A 17,505-nucleotide genomic window follows, 5' to 3' on the forward strand; every position below is an offset into this window, starting at 1 on the left:
TAATTTGAATTTTTCAGCGATCCAATTCTAAGAATAGAGCATTTGTCGTAATTTGGTTTTAATCCCGAAAGTAAAGCAAAGGAATCCAGTTCTGCGATAAGAGAGTTTAATGACAGAACATCGGGTTTAATAAAAAATGAAGCATCATCGGCATAAAAGGAAGACTTTGATTCTAACCCATTTATTTCTAATCCTTTAATAGTTGTATTATTTCTTATTCTAATGGCCAGCATTTCAATTGAAAGAATAAATAGATATGCTGAAAGGGGGCAGCCTTGCCTCACTCCTTTGGATAGGGTAATTGTATCAGAAATGTGCCCATTGTTAATTATTTTACTACAAGGATTTTGATACAACACATGAGTCCATTTAATAAAGCTCTCACCAAAGTTATACACATTTAGACATTGATATATAAAATTCCAATTTATTGTATCAAATGCCTTCTCAAAGTCAGCTATGAAAATCAGGCCGGGCAAATTTTCTTTATCATAATAATCCATTATTTCAAGCAGGCGTCTGATGTTATCGCCTATAAAGCGTCCTTTTAAAAAACCAGTCCTGAATGACTTTTTTTAGTCTAAGTGCTAAACATTTGGCCAAAATACGTGCATCACAACATAAGAGTGTAAGAGGTCTCCAGTTTTTTAATTTCACAGGGTCTTTTTCCTGGCCCTCTGCATCATGTTTCAAAAGTAATGAAATTAAACCTTCTTTCTGAGTATTTGATTGACAACCAATCTCAAAAGAATAGTTATAGCATGCCAGCAAAGGAACTTTAATTTCAGTAAAGAATATTTTGTATACCTCCACTGGTATTCCATCTAGACCTGGTGCTTTTCCATTTTGAAAGGAACAAATGGCATCATATAACTCTCCCTCAGTAATAAGACCTTCACATAATTTTTGTTGAGCATTAGTAAGTTCTGGGTGGGGATACATTTCCATATGCTCAGCCAGTGAAAGATGAGATAAATGATGTGCCTCTTCGTTGAAAATCCCATTATAATACTCCATCAATGTTTTCAGAATGCCATTAGTTGAAATAACATTTGTTCCATCATCTTTCAAAATTTTTGATATATTCTTTCTGGGATAATTTCTATTTTTAAGTTGCAGAAAATACTTATTACATTTTTCACCCTGTTCCATCCATTTAGCTTTACTTCTATATATAATTCCTTTGATTTTATTCTGATAGAATCTCTCTAATTCTTTTTCTTTATCGTCTAATATTTGGAGATCTTGTTCAATGCAATCAGATCTATTTGCATCCAAGCGATTTTTAATGTTTTGCACCTCATTTAATAAAATTCTTTCTCTATTACAGGTTTGTTTGTACTTCCATGAGGAGAACTTTATAGCATGGCCTCGGAAAGCACATTTGAATGTATCCCATACAATATGTGGATTTGCTGAGTCAGTGTTAAAAAGAAAAAAATCTGAGATAAATTGCTTTGTTTTAACAATGAAATTTACATCTTCTAACAATGATTGATTAAATTTCCAATAGCCTTTACCCCTGTCAGTGTCAGCAAACTTAAATTTTAATATAATAAGATGATGATCAGATCTAAATCTTTCCGCAATTATTACTTGAATAGCTTTTGCTATAAGAGAGAAAGAAATCAAGAAAAGGTCTATTCTACTTGCAGAAGCATTCCGCCGCCAAGTATATCTAATTAAATCTGGATTTTTTAATCTCCAAACATCAAAAAGATCCATTGCAGACATCATAGATGTAAGAGCATGTCTTTTCTGTCCATAACAGTCCCTGCCCTCTCCAGCCCTGTCTTTAGAAGGTTGGAGGGCAATATTATAGTCTCCAGCTTGAATGACAGGAATATCATAATTTCTAATCATATTATAAACAGTATCAAAAAAAGTTGGATCATTATCATTTGGAGCATAAATATTGACCAAACAGAAACGTTTACTTTCAATTTCAACATCTAAAATAATTATACGACCATCCATATCACGTTCTATTTTATGCACACAAGTTTCAAGATGCTCTCTAAACAATATCAATACTCCTTTTTGGTTTCTTGCTCCATGATTAAAGTAAATAGACCCCTTCCATTCTCGTCTCCATTTTTCTTCCACATCCTGAGTAGAATGACATTCTTGTAAACAAATTATATCCAAATCCTTTTTTTCAGCTAACCAAGTAAATATTTCACTTCTTTTCGTGTCATTAGCCAGTCCATTACAATTATAGCTGGCAATACACAGGGATTCAAGGCTCATAATGCTTTAAATCATTAATTAGCTTTCCTGCCAATAGAGTTTTATTATTCTTAGTGACCTTATTCTGAAAACGAAATATGTATGCACAAACAAACAGAAAACAAAACAGAAAAAAAAACAAAAAATAATTAAGAAACAATTTATTGTCACAGTTTGTTTACAAGTTTAGCTAGCCAGATGCCAAAATATTCACAAATTACATTCACAGACTCTGTCAATGTTGGAGCCATTACAGTGGTTATTTGCACACTATTCCTCAATGTTTCTAGCTCTAGTAAATAGCATGTAGTTTTAGCATTTCACACTAATTTAAGATTAATAAAAGCTTCTTGAAGAACATTTCCAATTTCCATTTCGATTTCCAATGGCAAGTTGAACATTCAGCAATATAATACAAAATAGTATCATCAGCATAAAGGTGGACTTCACATTTATCATGGTGAGCTCATGAACACATGGCTAAAGTGTTAATCTTTAATGTTACTGATGAGCCTAATGCTGTGTCATTACATACAGTCTACAACCTCATTAAAGAGGAGTGATTTTATGTCACTGTTATTCGCTCCACGTAACTTGCTGTCTAATGGAACTCAAGAGGACGAGTCTATGCTTCATTCCAGTTGTAAACCATATAGTCATGTTATAGTCACCACCACAACACCTGTCCTTACCTGTTTCTTCTTTCTCCCTATAGGTAATGACACAGTGTCGTGATCTTTGTGTTCATCCACCAGACACAACAAACAAACACAAGTTTGCTCTGTGCGACAAAACACCTCCAGAAGCTTCTCATGTTGGGTGCAGATTCTCTCCTGTAGTTGACCTGTTGCATCAACCACCTTGTGCTTTCGGCCAGGATTCATGTCATTGTGAACTCGGAAGTGAGTCTCACAGTAGGAGAACAGACAGTCTAGACAGGACTTCACAGCTTTGAGTTTTCTCCCAGTGCAGACATCACACTCCACATGTCCAGGTCCAGCAAATAGTCCTACTACAACAACAGGAGCAGGAGCAACAGTTTGAATGCTGGTCTTCCTTGTCTGTTCCACAAGCTCAGCAACAATATTATTTCTGTTTAAAACGGGTCTTGGAGTGAACGTCTGTCTGCACTGGGGGCAGCTGTAGACTCCCTTCTGATCTTCCTGATCCCAGCAGCCCTCAATGCAGCCCATGCAGTAATTGTGTCCACAGTAAAGAGTCACTGGATCCCTGAGAAAGTCCAAACATATCGAACACATGAAAAGGTCCTGGTTGCTTGTCATGGCCTCTGCCATTCCCTCTACGGTGCTGGAAGATAATTCACAAAGCTCTGGACTTCAAGAAGCACTTCATTTTCAGTTTCATTTCTCCTGAATTCTGTGCACAATTTCCTCATTGTGTACGAGCTCGCCAATGAGTTGATGGGGACTGCAGGGGGCGCTGAGGCCATAGCAAACCCATATTCTGAAAGTAATTGTGGTGAATAATTACTTAATATTATATTCCAAACATTCTCACAATCAAATCATTACAATCCTTGTACTGAGACTATCACAATGATACCAGACATGAATACATTTACATTTCATGACACATGGATACATTATATCAAGGTAAAATCCTTTGTCCTGTATACCTTGAATTTCCCCTAGGGATCAATAAAGTATCTATCTATCTATCTATCTATCTATCTATCTATCTATCTATCTATCTATCTACCTGATAGCCCTTGAACCACTACATTAGCATTTGATTGGGGGAGGGGAGGGTGTCTTTGTTTTAAACCAAGAAGGGCCACATGGCAATTAAATTATTAATAATTTTAACCGTAAAATTATTGCTATCAATTCCCACTGACTGAAGTGGGATTTTTAAATAATTGTTTTTCTTTTCACAAAGTAGCTTTCATAGTAGGCCTAAATGAAAGAAAAAAATAATAATTTGTTTAGGTGTCTGTACAGGTGGGGTGGGGGTCCCAAAATAAACAGTCTACTGAACCTACTGAATTTAAATCTGAAAATTGACAAGAACTACACTAGATAATAATGTACAGTATATAACTATACATTTAAAAAGAGACATGTGCAACAGTGCAGTATTGTTTACAATATGACACTGAATCCTTTATTAGGCACTGCTAAGATGACTGCTGCCATTGCAAAGACTCTGTTATTGTGATAATATAGTATAATAATGATAAAATAATGAATGTAGCTATTGGCATATATTCAAAGACTTGAAAGGATTGTTTTAAAATGTTGCAAATGTAGGCTTTAGTAAGTAGTAGGAACATGTTTATTTATTAGAGAAACACAATAAGAGACACACAGGACTGATCTACCTCTGTTTGTTTGTGTGTGTATTCACATCTGCCTGAGCATGCTTTTTCTAGTGACAACACCAAGTGAACGTATGAGTTGGATTCCAAGTTACATAAATTGTACAGTTCCCAATTACAACACAATACATTTTTGTCAAATTCTGCAGAATTCTGTTCAGGGTAGATTGTCCCTTGCCCAACTATACTTATGCACGTGCACATGGCCAAATATTTGTGCGTGTGTGTGTGTGTGAGTGAATAAGAGTAAAGTTCTGGGATATATTAACTATTAAAGCATTTGATTAAGATGTCTGATGAGCCTTTCCTGGGACTGATCTAATGGGTGTTCTGAAAAACATGTGGCCCTGGATCTGCTGATATTTGGCAACCGTTTTGATCAGGGCCAGATTTGTGACAAACCACCAGCATCAGCATCTATTGTAATGGCCTAGCCTAGACTGACACAGAGATGCACGTTACTGCTTTGAAGTGGCACAGGGCCACAGAGCCATCGGCCAAGTTTTGATCCTCATTCAGACCATACAGAGCCACGTAATAGACTGTCTATTTCTGACATAAAGTAAACATTTACATCCACATATACGCGTTTGTTCATCTGTGAAGTAAGTTCTGTTGTTTTTGTGTGGCCAACAAGACACACAGAGTCTCTTTTCATAATAATTTCAAATGTGATGTGACAATTTCAAATGTTATGCTGACTGAAGTTAATCGCAGTTGGGTGATTCTCCAACTATGGTACTTTTTCTGTCCTTGACATATATTTAAAAAAATAAAAAACATTTCTACTTTTTTATTTTTTTCACACTTACTACATATTTAGGGGAACCTATATATAAAAAATCATTGTTCAATTATGTTGTTTTTTATAAAATATAAGACATTTTATATGCGTTTTTTACTATTTTGCCTCTGTCCCTAGGCCAGACTTTGGGTCTTTGACCTTATCTCACTTAAAATCTAATACTGATATAATTTTAAATTCATTATAAAGTATGCATTATAACCCAATTCATTCAAATCTACTATTTGTTTTTATATTTCTTTTCGATTTGGCATATTTTAAACATGTTAAACACTTGTCCCTTGGGTTCACCGTCATTTCCACACCTCTGCATAAAATGCAATCCCAGGCTCAGTATTCTAGATTTGTATACTTATTAACCATAGCAACTGACACTCCAGAGGGATCCACATGGCTGAATGAAAGAATGATCCCAGCAGAGGTTAATACATAGGAGATATATCAAGGTAAATATGAGAAATACCGCGAGTATGTTTATTGTACGTCATTTCTGAACCGCTCATAATTCATTCCGATGGGAAAAATTCTGGATTTTTACCATTTCATTAGGTGTAATTTGAGATTATTTAATGCTAACTCTAAAACTAACACTAACAGGCTAGTCAAACATGAGATATTAGAGGGAAAGTGGGAAAATGTCATTTCCACGACCGTCTTTTCCACATCTGTCTCCATGTTAGTGATAGGTAGACAGGTTGGCTTGTTTTTGTTCGGTTGTGGAAATGACCATTGCTTTTGCCATTGTCTGGAAAAATGTCAAAAAATACATATTATTCCATAAAAATCAGCACAGCCAACTTCAGGGCAGGTATCTAGGCATACTGGGGAAACAAATTATGCCAGTAATATTTTAATTAAAAATGTTCAGGTCCAAAAAGTACCATAGTTGGAGAATCACCCAGTTATGAGATGTTGCAAACTGATGATATGCTGCCTACAAGGTTGCAAATGACACTTACAGAACATCCAAAGCATTGCAAACTCAGTTGCCAGAGCAGTGGAAAACAACTGTGCTTTATTTGTAATAATTAAAAAATATAAGTCACATTTATATAGACTATATAGCAAATTAAACAGACATTTCACAAAAGTGCATTATACTGAAAAAAGCACATACAGTACCATATTGAATAGACTGGTACATAACATAAGCAACAAACAATGGAGGGATACAACAAGAGCAAAAGAAGATTCAGCTGTCCATTCAGCTGTCTCTAACTGGCTAATATCCAATCACCAGCCAGCATATCCATGAGCATGATTCCTAACTTGCCTACGCAAAAGCAAGAAGAGTCCTGGAAGCAGATCAATGAACTATTATGCCACGGAAGGCTGTTTCAGCCAGCACATTTATTCAGGTGTAACACTCAACCAGGTCTGTGTAAACAGGTACGCTAAAACAACACAGGTGATGGTCAATCCGAAAAGTTTATGCTGACTAAAAAGCCTTCCAGGAAGTGTGTGCCATATTGGCAATTCCAAAGTCCTGAGTGATCTCTCCGACCAAATGCTGGAAGGGCAGCATGCGGACGAGCAGGTCATTAGACTTCTGATAGCAGTAGATCTCTCTCAGAGGTATGGTATGCTAGCTTACCAGTCATGGAGTCCTGAGCGACTTCTAGACCAGACACTTGAAGAGCAGCACACAGATCAACAGCTCGGTGGACTACTGTAAACCATGGATAACTAACACATACAAAAATGTAATATAGCCTATACGTGAGTCACAAAAGCTCTACTGATGAGCAGGGACTAATTCCAAACCCAGGGTAGAGTGTGTCAGGGAATGTGGTCTGGACTCTGTGCAGGAGGGTCATTGTGTCAGAGATGCTGTAGAAGGCCAGAGCTCCAGCCCTGTGATCCACATACACTCCTACTCTGGGGCTGGTCACTAGAGTGAGTTTAGTCTCTTCATTATTGTGCCAGAAGGAGGAGCTGGAGCTGGTGAGGTCCAGAGTCCAGGACTGATTGTTACATCCAAATACACAGTCACTGTCTTTTCCTTTCCTGTTGACGCTTTCAAATGAAACTGCTATATCAACACCATCCTCTCCACTCCACTCAACCTCCCAGTAGCAGCATTCAGACACACCCTCTCTACACAGCACTTGATGCAGCTTATTAAAACTCTCTGGATAATCAATATATGACTGCAACTTTTCTGCAACTTCCACCATCCTGTTCCCTTTAGTTAGAAGGAGTTTTCTGTGGGCTGTGTTTGGATCCAGTGTGAAGTGACAAGAATCTGATGGAGAAGAAAATAAAATGTTTTCAGTTATATCAGATATATCAGAATGATTAAATGTGATCCTTTGTGGAAAAAAACCCCACTTTACTTCACTTCAGTTCAACTTCCAACTTCATTTTTAGAAAACATTATGGTTATGGGATTTGGCAGACGCCTTTGTCTAAAGCGAATTATTAACACATATACCAGAATATGTGTGTGATTTGTCTGTTCTAACTTGAACTAACGTCTAATGTTTGTGAAAAGTCTCTATTTTTCACCTGGTTACGATCTCTGCTCTGCTATCAGCAAAACCCTGGTAGCATCAGAATGACAGGACTGGGGAAGCTAGCCTGCATCTGCTCTGCAGATTATTATGAGCCTCACATTCATTAATTAAAAACTCTTTTATTATGACCGCTGCAGTTGACAAATCTCATGCAATTTGGAGGGCATGTACCCTGACTATGCTGATATGGAATAGAAGTTTTCTGTCCCCAGGGTCCACTCCACCCACACTGGACCAGGCAAAAGATGGATAGGCCTAAAGCAGTTTTTGCAGAATAATTCGAGAGCTGTTGTGCGTGATGACAAAATGGTCATACAATGTTGATATATTGGTCTCAAGGAGCTGCATCAGCACAGCCCATAACTTCATTTGTGATGTAGAACCACCATGTGTAAAACATACATGCAAAAATGTGGTGCTTCGACCGCCAATATCTTGAGATGAGATGTTCTGGACCGCACAAAATTTGATGTGATCACCACGATAATCTCTGGACGCACACCATGAAATGATGTCCAAGGGGCACTGCAATTTAATTATATCTCTCTTGACTCACTGTCAAGAACCACCTGGCTCAACACCAGCATTTACAGGCCGACGGATGAAAAGACAGAAGCACAAGTAGGTCTGTCACACACACGTGTACACAGGGCAAGGGCTCAAGGGCACTTCAGTGCCTACTGGTCAGGGTTCAAACCGGCAACCCTCCGGTTACGAGTCCGAAGCGCTAACCAGTAGGCCACAGCTGCCCCAATGTATGTAGAAACCATGCACTGAAACTTAAGGTATATACAATGTGTGTAAGTCAAACTGATATTATATGAATTCCATGAAAGTGTGTTTGTGTGTGTGTGTCTCTGTGTGTGTGTGTGTGTGTGTGTGTGTGTGTGTGTGTGTGTGTGTGTGTGTGTGTGTGTGTGTGTGTGTGTGTGTGTGTGTGTGTGTCTGCCTGTCTGTCTGTGTGCTATGTATGAAATGTGTCAAACTCACATTGTAGGAATTCCTCTCTGGTTGCAGGTATGTTCCAAAAAGTCTGGACTCTAGTCACTATGGAAATAGAAGAATCATATTATAGACAACACTGACGTCAGCAACTACTGAAAATGTAAACACTGTATCAGCCAAACCTTCTATTTGTATGATATCAGTTTAAAACAATGTTCTCTTGTTGAGTGACATACAAAGGATATTTTACAAAAGTGATATGTGAAAAAAAAACTGTTTTGAGAAATAAAAAGTTCCTGAAAATCAAAATCAAAAGATAAGGTATCGGAGGTAATTATATTTAAACATATGTCAGGAATGTGACAAACCAGCTGCTGATGTCTTGGTTACTCCCTCTTTGCAGAAATCCTCCAGTTGCCCCTTCAGCGTGGAGAGAGATTTCTTCACAGCCTCAAAAGAGATGCACTGGTTGACACAGATACCAGATAAGTCTTCAGGTTTGTCACTGATTGACTGGAAAGTCTACAGATAGAAACAGAAAGTAGAGAGAGGGCGAGAAAGAGAGCGAGAGCCATGACGTAACAGTTGGGAAGCTATACAGGTTTACATATACATTGCGTTGTTATCATAAATTGTTCTACATTCTATAATTTGATGTAATTTGTGTAAAACGCAAAGAAAAACCAAATGTAATCATTTTAAAATATTGTAAACCCATAGTTAGCTGCAAATGAATAGACACTAAACAAATGTTGAAAATTATCAATTTGACTAAAAGCACATTTTTTATTTAATGCCAGCAACACGTCTCACAAAAGTTGTCAAGGGGGCAACAAAAGGCTGGAAAAGTTGTGTAATGATAAAGACAACAAAAGGAGGAACATTTCACAACTAATTAGGTTCACTGGCACCATGATTAGATATAAAGAGCATCCCAGAGATTTCTCAGAAGTAAAGATGGTCACTCTGTATAAAGCTGTGTGGGCAAATAATGAAACAATATAATAATAATGCTTTTTAACATGAAATTGCAAAGAATTTGTGGATCTCATCATCTATAATATCATTAAAATACTCAGAGTACCCTGAGAAATGTTTGAATCTAATGGATGGCCATGGTCTTTTGGACCTCAGATGGTGCTACATTAAATCCAGACCTGTTTCTGTAAAGAAAATATGTATTTTATGGGCTCAGGAAAACCTCCGATAACCAGTGTCTATGAGCACAGTTTGATGCTCCATTCACAAATGCTAGTGTAAACTCTACCCTGCAAAGAGGAAATGGTATTTTATTGTCATGTACTCATAAAATGAATTATAAATAATGAGAAATTCTCGTGCTCAAGAGCCAGTGTAACGGATGCCAGCTAGCTTAGCTGTGCTTGTGGAACGTTGGTAAACCTCACTCCCCGACGTCTCAAGAGTGCTGCTGGCATGCGAGCCAGTAGCCTGGGCTATTGGCTCAATTGTTAGCGTGCTCGCCTCCCGATCCGAGTTGCTGCTGTTCACGGGTTCGAGTCCGGGCGTCTGCAGGGCTGAATTGCGCAGGTTCAACACAACGCAGGTTACATTGGTGCCGTGACCCGGATCGGGAGTGAGGTTTAGGGGGGTGAGTGTAACGGATGCCAGCTAGCTTAGCTGTGCTTGTGGAACGTTGGTAAACCTCACTCCCCGACGCCTCAAGAGTGCTGCTGGCATGCGAGCCAGTAGCCTGGGCTATTGGCTCAATTGTTAGCGCGCTCGCCTCCCGATCCGAGGTGCTGCTGTTCGCGGGTTCGAGTCCGGGCGTGTGCAGGGCTGAATCGCACAGGTTCAACACAACGCAGGTTACACCAGCTCAACTTTAAAGAATACATTAAAAGTAATAATTAAAAAGGTATATTGTGTGTGTGTCTGGGAGGGTATGATGTATGAATGTGTACAGTATGTGTGTTGTGTGTGTGTGGGGGGGTGTTAATGGGGTGTGTGGGAGGGGGATGATGAAATGGTGTGTGTGGGGGGGGGAATGGTGTGTGTTTGTGGAGTGGGGGTGTTGGTGTGTGTGTGTGTGTGGGGGGGGCACCTGTGTTTATTTTGTGCTTGGGTGGGGGTGATGAAATGGTGTGTGAGTGTGTGCATGTGTGTGGGGTGTAATGGTGTGTGTATGTGTTGGGTGTTGGGGGAGGGGGGGTTCTTTAAATGCTGCGTAAATCAATGCCATTATTACACCGCTGGCATCGACTTGAAATAAGGACACCGGTGTTAGAAAAGTTCGGCGTTTATTCTGCTATTCAGCACACTTCAGAACCCACGTTTAAACTGAACACACTCTTCTTCTTTTCTACTAGCCATAGCATTTTGGATACTGATATAAACGCTCTACTGCCACCCCCTGGACAAACATTATAGCTGTAACAGATTGAGATACTGAATACTACATAGGTCTTACATTTCTCCCCCACAAAATTAATGTTGTCCCCAACATATGGATATTTAGGCAGTACACAGCAAAGCTAACATTTCAACATGTAACAATAACAAAGGTTTTTTTTTTTTCCACTTCACTAGAACAACATCTACCTATGGTGGTTAACCATTTTCTTCCAGATGAAAACATACATTTTACACAGAAAACTGATTGAACATTGGCTGTACAACCAGATTAATCATTACTCTATAAATATCATCCCAATTTATCAGTCTTGAACTACTGCATAACATAGACCATGTATCTTATTAGTGCATGCACTTTACCATCCTGCCACAGGACATCTCCAAAGCACATTTCATTGAGTAACTGTTCTTCTGCTGCTCTTACTGCTCACATTAAACTTTACCAGTGAAACTGTTCTTTCTTTATAATTTTCACCAGAGCATTCACAATAAGTATCCTTTTTAACATACACAAATGTTGTTGTTTTTTTCACATTAAACTGATTTTTTTTTCTTTTTCGTCCAACCCCGAAAGTCAACAAGTTCAAAGTTCCAGATCCCAAGTGCTCAAGTATGAAGTAGTTCAGGAATCATAGTTCAAACTGTCACAGTCCATATCGTCACAAGTCACAGTCTATAGTTCTCAGTCACAGTCCATGGTTTTCAATCAGTCCATGTATAGTCAAACAGGTCAAACAGTCCATAATGTCATCACCGTCCATTAATAATATCCAACTGAGACAGGAGTGGGGTACATCACAGGTGGTCCCCACCAGTCAAGCCAAGGTCCACTGTAATGTTCGTTCCATGGACTCAGTGTGTTTACATACACTGGGTTATTGTGCAGTTGAACGACACGACTGCTGGGTTGACCCAGGCTCTCATACGTCAGAGTCTCTCTGGGTCGCCTCACTCTTTGCGACCTTCGGACCGGAGTATCAGGCTGTGATGACTCCGGGCTGTCGGACTGTTCACCAGAGTCCGATCCCTCTGTTGGCTGCACTGTTTCTGGATCAGCACTCTCCTCAACAGCAAGCTCCTGCTCAGGACCCACAGAGCTGAATTCCACTTCATCAGGCTGTCTCACACTTTCAGGATGGAAAACTGGTTCAGGTGCTTGCTCTGTTTCTTCTGGCTGCTGATGCCTGTAACTGTGGGCCCAATAGTAGTCCTCCTCAGCAGAACTCTCAGAATCCTCATACGGCTGTACTGCTTCAGTTTGTCTGAGGCATTTTCTCAGGCCACCTCGTTTCTGTCTCTGTTTCTGGGTTCCATCTGGGATCGGTTCTTCCAGTGGTAACGCATTACAGGGCATTAACATATTGCGGTGGAGTATTCTGCTTCTGCCTGACCCACGTTCTGGCTTTACTTCATACACTGGACTATCTTTTCCCTTTTGGGCAACAACAATGTGTATCTGGTCTTCCCAATACGCTCTCAGTTTTCCAGGCCCTCCCCGTTCTGACATATTTCTAACAAGGACCCTGTCTCCTGGCACAAGTACAGCACTTTGTCTTTTCCGGTCATAGTAGGCTTTACCTCTTCCAGTAGTTTTCACGATTGTCCTTGATGCAATGTCATATGCCTCCTTCATCTGTTTCTGCCAGTTGAGGGCATAGTCTTGATAAGACTTGCTTTCTCCCTCTGTTTGAAGTCCAAAGATGAGGTCAATTGGCAGACGGGGTTTTCTTCCAAACAGCAAATAAAAGGGTGAGTAACCAGTAGCTTCACTAGTCGTGCAATTGTAAGCATGAATGACTTTATTCAAGTATGCACTCCAATGTGCTTTCTTTTCCTCATCCAGGGTTCTTAACATAGCCAACAGTGTTCGATTAAATCTCTCGACTGGGTTCCCCTGAGGATGGTAAGGTGTCGTCTTTGAATTTGTCATGCCTGTGTACTTTTGCAGCTTTCTGAACAACTCATTTTCAAATTCTTTACCTTGGTCATGATGAATCTTTGCAGGAAACCCAAATTTCAAAGCGAAATCATTGAAGATTTTGTCTGCAGCGGTCCTGCCAGATTTGTTGCGTGTTGGGTAGGCCTGGGCAAACTTAGTGAAACAGTCAATGACCACTAAAATATATTCATACCCTCCCCTGCTTTTTTCAAGATGCACATAATCTATTGAAACCAATTCAAACGGTGCTGTTGCATGTACATGACACATGGGTGCTCTACTGACGACGGTGGGCTTCTTCTGTTTTATACATCTGCAGACTTTAGTTATGAAATGTTCGATATCACCTTGCATTCCTGGCCAATAAAACCTGTCTCTAGCCAAATTCAAAACTCGCTCTACGCCTAAGTGACCCATCTCAGCATGCAAATGTTTGTAAACCAGTTGCTTGTAATGTTCTGGAAGCACTATTTGTGTCCGAGATGCTGTTTTTCTTTTAAGTAGGCCTTCTTTGGACACAACCAGCTTTTTCCATTCATGCAACAGCTGTTTCACTTTCACTGGTTCTTGAAACATTGTTTTCCTATCAGGTTTTTTTCCTCCTCTTTTTAGTTGCAATACTCTATTTAAGACCGGATCGATCACATAACTGAGCTTGTACCAGTTCATGCTGTGACAAACGCAACTCTGTTCCATGTTTCTCTTCCCCAGCACCATCCTGAACTGCAGGGTTTACGGTAACAGCTGTAATCCACTCAACATCATTCTGTCTCTCAGTGGCATTGACAACAGCGCTGATCACTTCAGGTGAACACTGCTCTATACACTCACCCATGTAGTCCTCCATGTCCCGGTGTGTGCGGGACAGGAAGTCGGCGTCGATGTTCACTTTTCCAGGTCTGTACTTCAAAGTGATGTTAAAGTCTGCTAACTCTGACACCCATCGATGCCCCGTTGCATTCAACTTCGCCGTCGTCATCACATAGGTGAGTGGGTTGTTGTCACTGTAAACAGTTACTGCAGGAGCATAAAACAGGTAATCTCTGAAGCGTTCTGTGACTGCCCATTTCAGGGCTAAAAACTCCAGCTTTCCTGAATGTAGTCTGTAGTTTTTTTCTGCAGGTGTCAAGGTACGTGAACCGTAACCTATCACTCGAAGTTTACCTTCTTGCCTTTGATACAACACAGCTCCTAGTCCCTCCTCAGAAGCATCAATATGCAGAATAAATGGATCCTCAAACTTTGGATAGGCCATAACAGGTGGGTTAGTCAGTACACTAGTGAGATACTCTAAGGCATGTTGGTGTACAGGTTTCCAGTTTACCTTTTGATGTGGTGGTGCTTGTCCAGCTCTCTTTATTTTTCTGGTGTTCTTGTTCCCAGGATTTATGGCAGGCTCCTCAGTCAACAGGTCATAGAGACATTTTGCATGGCGAGAGAAATCTTGCACATAACCTCTGTAGTACCCCAGGAAGCCCAAAAGTTTCCTTAATTCTTTGACATTAGTAGGTGGCTTATTTTTCAATGCTTGTACAGCTTCAACTTCTTTCTCGTCCATTCTATAGCCCTCTGCTGAAATCACTTTTCCAATGTAACGAACTTCATTTTTAAACAGGTCACACTTATCAGGTCTTAATTTGATGCCATACTCCTTCTGTCGCCTCAGAACACACTTGACATCCTCAATGTGTTGTTCAAATGTTTTGCTATAGACTAGCACATCATCGAGGTACGGGATGCAAATTTGGTCTCGTATCCCCTCTAAACTCTCCTCCATACTACGCTGAAAAGCTGCAGGCCCGTTAGTCAACCCAAATGGGATTCTATTCCATTCATATAGCCCCCAAGGAGTTGTAAAGGCTGTGAATGGTTTTGAGTTCTCACTTATGCTGCCCTGATGATACGCCTTAACCTGATCTAGTACACTGAACCAGGCATTACCCCCAAGGCCATCAATGATCTCCTGGATGCGGGGTATAGGGTGTCTATCAGGAAGGGTTTTTTTGTTAAGCTCACGAAAGTCCACACATAGTCTTAAGCCACCGTTCTTTTTCCTGACACACACTACTGGAGATGCATAGGAAGAGTTGGATTTTCGAATGAACTCTTTCTTCAGCAAATCCTGCAAATGATTTTTCACTTCTTCGTACAGAGGACGTGGAATGGCATTGTATGTTTTAGCCACTGGGATATTATCTGTGAGTTTAATGTCCATTTTCAGATTTTCAATATAGCCAATCTCATCTTTAGTTCTAGCAAAGGTGCCAGACTCTTCTCTGAGCATTGCTCTTACAATGGCTTGCTTCACGTTTGTTAAATGTTCAAGGTTTACAGGGGGATCCCACACAGTGTCTCTGGTTTTACTTACTTGTCCGTCTGATGTTGTGGTAGCTATCCGCTGGGTAGAGGCTACTGAAACTGTTTTTCGCCCTTCAGTGCATACAGGATAACAGTCTTTCACTTTCTGGACACGGCCTATAACTGCTCTGGGTGGCAAGGAGATTTCATGGTTAGTAGCATTGTAAACATTGACATTAATTTTGCGAGGCTTGTGAAGGTTTACTAACTGAGAGTGTATCTCCAACCCCTCATTCCATAACATTCCTTCATCTGGTTCAAACAGCATCTTTGCGTTGAGATCTTCAATACCGCATTTGACGTAACAGCCAACTTGTTTCCATTGTCCACTCAGAATGGTCAAGGGTGTCTTTTCAGTTTTGACTTGATACCCGTCATTGTCATCTGCCTCCTTCTGGATGAGACTAAGCAATGCCTCAGCTTTTCCTTTTCCCAACCTCAATGCATTTCTCAGCAGACACACACTGTCTGTAGTCTCTGAAGTGCCCCTGTCAATGTTCTTCATGACTTGTTCAATGACGTTAAAACCAACAATCGGTTTCTCCCCCACATCTTTACTAACTAACATTGGCACCAACATGCATGAAGTTACTTTAGACTTTGGTTCAAACAGACTGAAATTCACTTCCACCCACCCCTGAAATGGAATTTCTGTGTCATTTGCTGCTTTCAAATTCAACAGTTCTTCATTTTCTAGCAGGTCACTGATGGGCTGAATTGGGGTGTTCGGCAAATGCTTAGACTTCCATTCTTCACTCATAATTGAGACTTGCGCTCCTGTATCCCACAGCGCTTGAGTTTTCACATTGTTCATTGTACACCACACTAAACACTTTTTGCCAATTAATTGTGCAATGTTTTTGCGCCTGGTAGGCCAATGATCATTTTCATAGCTTGCTGTCCTACATTGTTGGGGTACAGTCTGATGGTTTGCAGTGTGGCTTACAATTTGCTTTCTATGTCCTACTGTGCCGATGTGTGGATTGTCCCCACACATTTTCAACTCACCCAATGCACGTGGGTCCGATGGCAAGCTTTGTTGACCAGCGTGGTTGTGGGACTTCTCTGCAGAAGAGGTCATGACTCGTCCCTCAGTCACAACCTCCGGCTGTTTTCCGACCACCTACGGCTGTTTTCCAGTCTGCATCCCCTGGACCAGTGAGAGTCACTGCCACACTTGAAACAATGGTTACAGTCGGGTGCTTCCTCCTGCTGACACTTGTTGCACTGTCTTTTGGGTCTTCTACTCACTGATGTAGCAGGTCTGGTAGAAGGCCTATCACCAGTTCCTCTCTCACGTTGGACAGTCTGGACTAATGAAGCTACTTGACAGGTAAGCTCCCTGATAACAGAATTGCTCTCCTCCAATTTAGAAAACAAGGGGTTCTCTCTGGCCTGTTTAGTAGCTCGGACTGGGGCCACATTAGGCACATCCGCATTGTCAGTCAATTCCACTGAATTCACACTAACCTTGAGAGATGTTCTGGCAACTGTTTTTGTTTTCTCAGCCCACTCATTTTCATTGTACTGTGCAATCTGCATTTTCTCTAGTAGCAGTTCATCACTGATGTCTACATTTTGCAGATAACTTCTCATTTCTGCTCGTATGTTATCATTTGACAAGCCTGTCACAATGGATTGAAAACACTGGCGTTGCACTAACTCACAGTTGTATTTCAGGCCTGATGGAGCTCGCTCTGATGCATTCAATACTCTCTGCCGCAGGTCCAGTACTCGAACAATAAAATCCAGAGCTGTTTCGCATGGACCCTGCACGGCTTTAGCTAATTGCTGGTACAAATCAGTGGCATCTTTTTCAGCATAGTGAGCACGTAATATGTGTCTGAGAGTCTGTAGAGTTAAGTCTGTTTTGCCCTCTAAATAACTCCTCAGTTTCACTCCAGGACTCAATGCACGGATTACCGCCTCCAGGCCATCCTTAAAAATATTTCTGTTTGCAGTAACCCGACCGACCCTGTCAATTTAGAACCGACCCAAATAT

At 40.4% G+C, this 17,505-nt stretch overlaps 1 protein-coding gene and 1 pseudogene across 1 annotated transcript; both read right to left on the reverse strand.

Moving 5' to 3' along the window:
- The window catches only part of LOC143105510 (tripartite motif-containing protein 16-like), a 71,670-nt pseudogene that overhangs the window by 6,582 nt on the left and 47,583 nt on the right, over positions 1–17,505 (reverse strand).
- LOC143105513 (E3 ubiquitin/ISG15 ligase TRIM25-like) lies at positions 2,376–3,588 on the reverse strand. The gene has a single exon (XM_076269480.1). The coding sequence runs from the start codon at positions 3,522–3,524 to the stop codon at positions 2,886–2,888; it is 639 nt and encodes a 212-aa protein (XP_076125595.1). The 5' UTR covers positions 3,525–3,588; the 3' UTR covers positions 2,376–2,885.

Source organism: Alosa pseudoharengus, unplaced genomic scaffold, assembly GCF_046254945.1.
Source record: "Alosa pseudoharengus isolate Yale_2024_CS ecotype anadromous, Long Island Sound unplaced genomic scaffold, YU_APseudo_1.1 YU_APseudo_1.1_scf_6, whole genome shotgun sequence".
In the NCBI taxonomy this organism is placed as follows: domain Eukaryota; kingdom Metazoa; phylum Chordata; class Actinopteri; order Clupeiformes; family Clupeidae; genus Alosa; species Alosa pseudoharengus.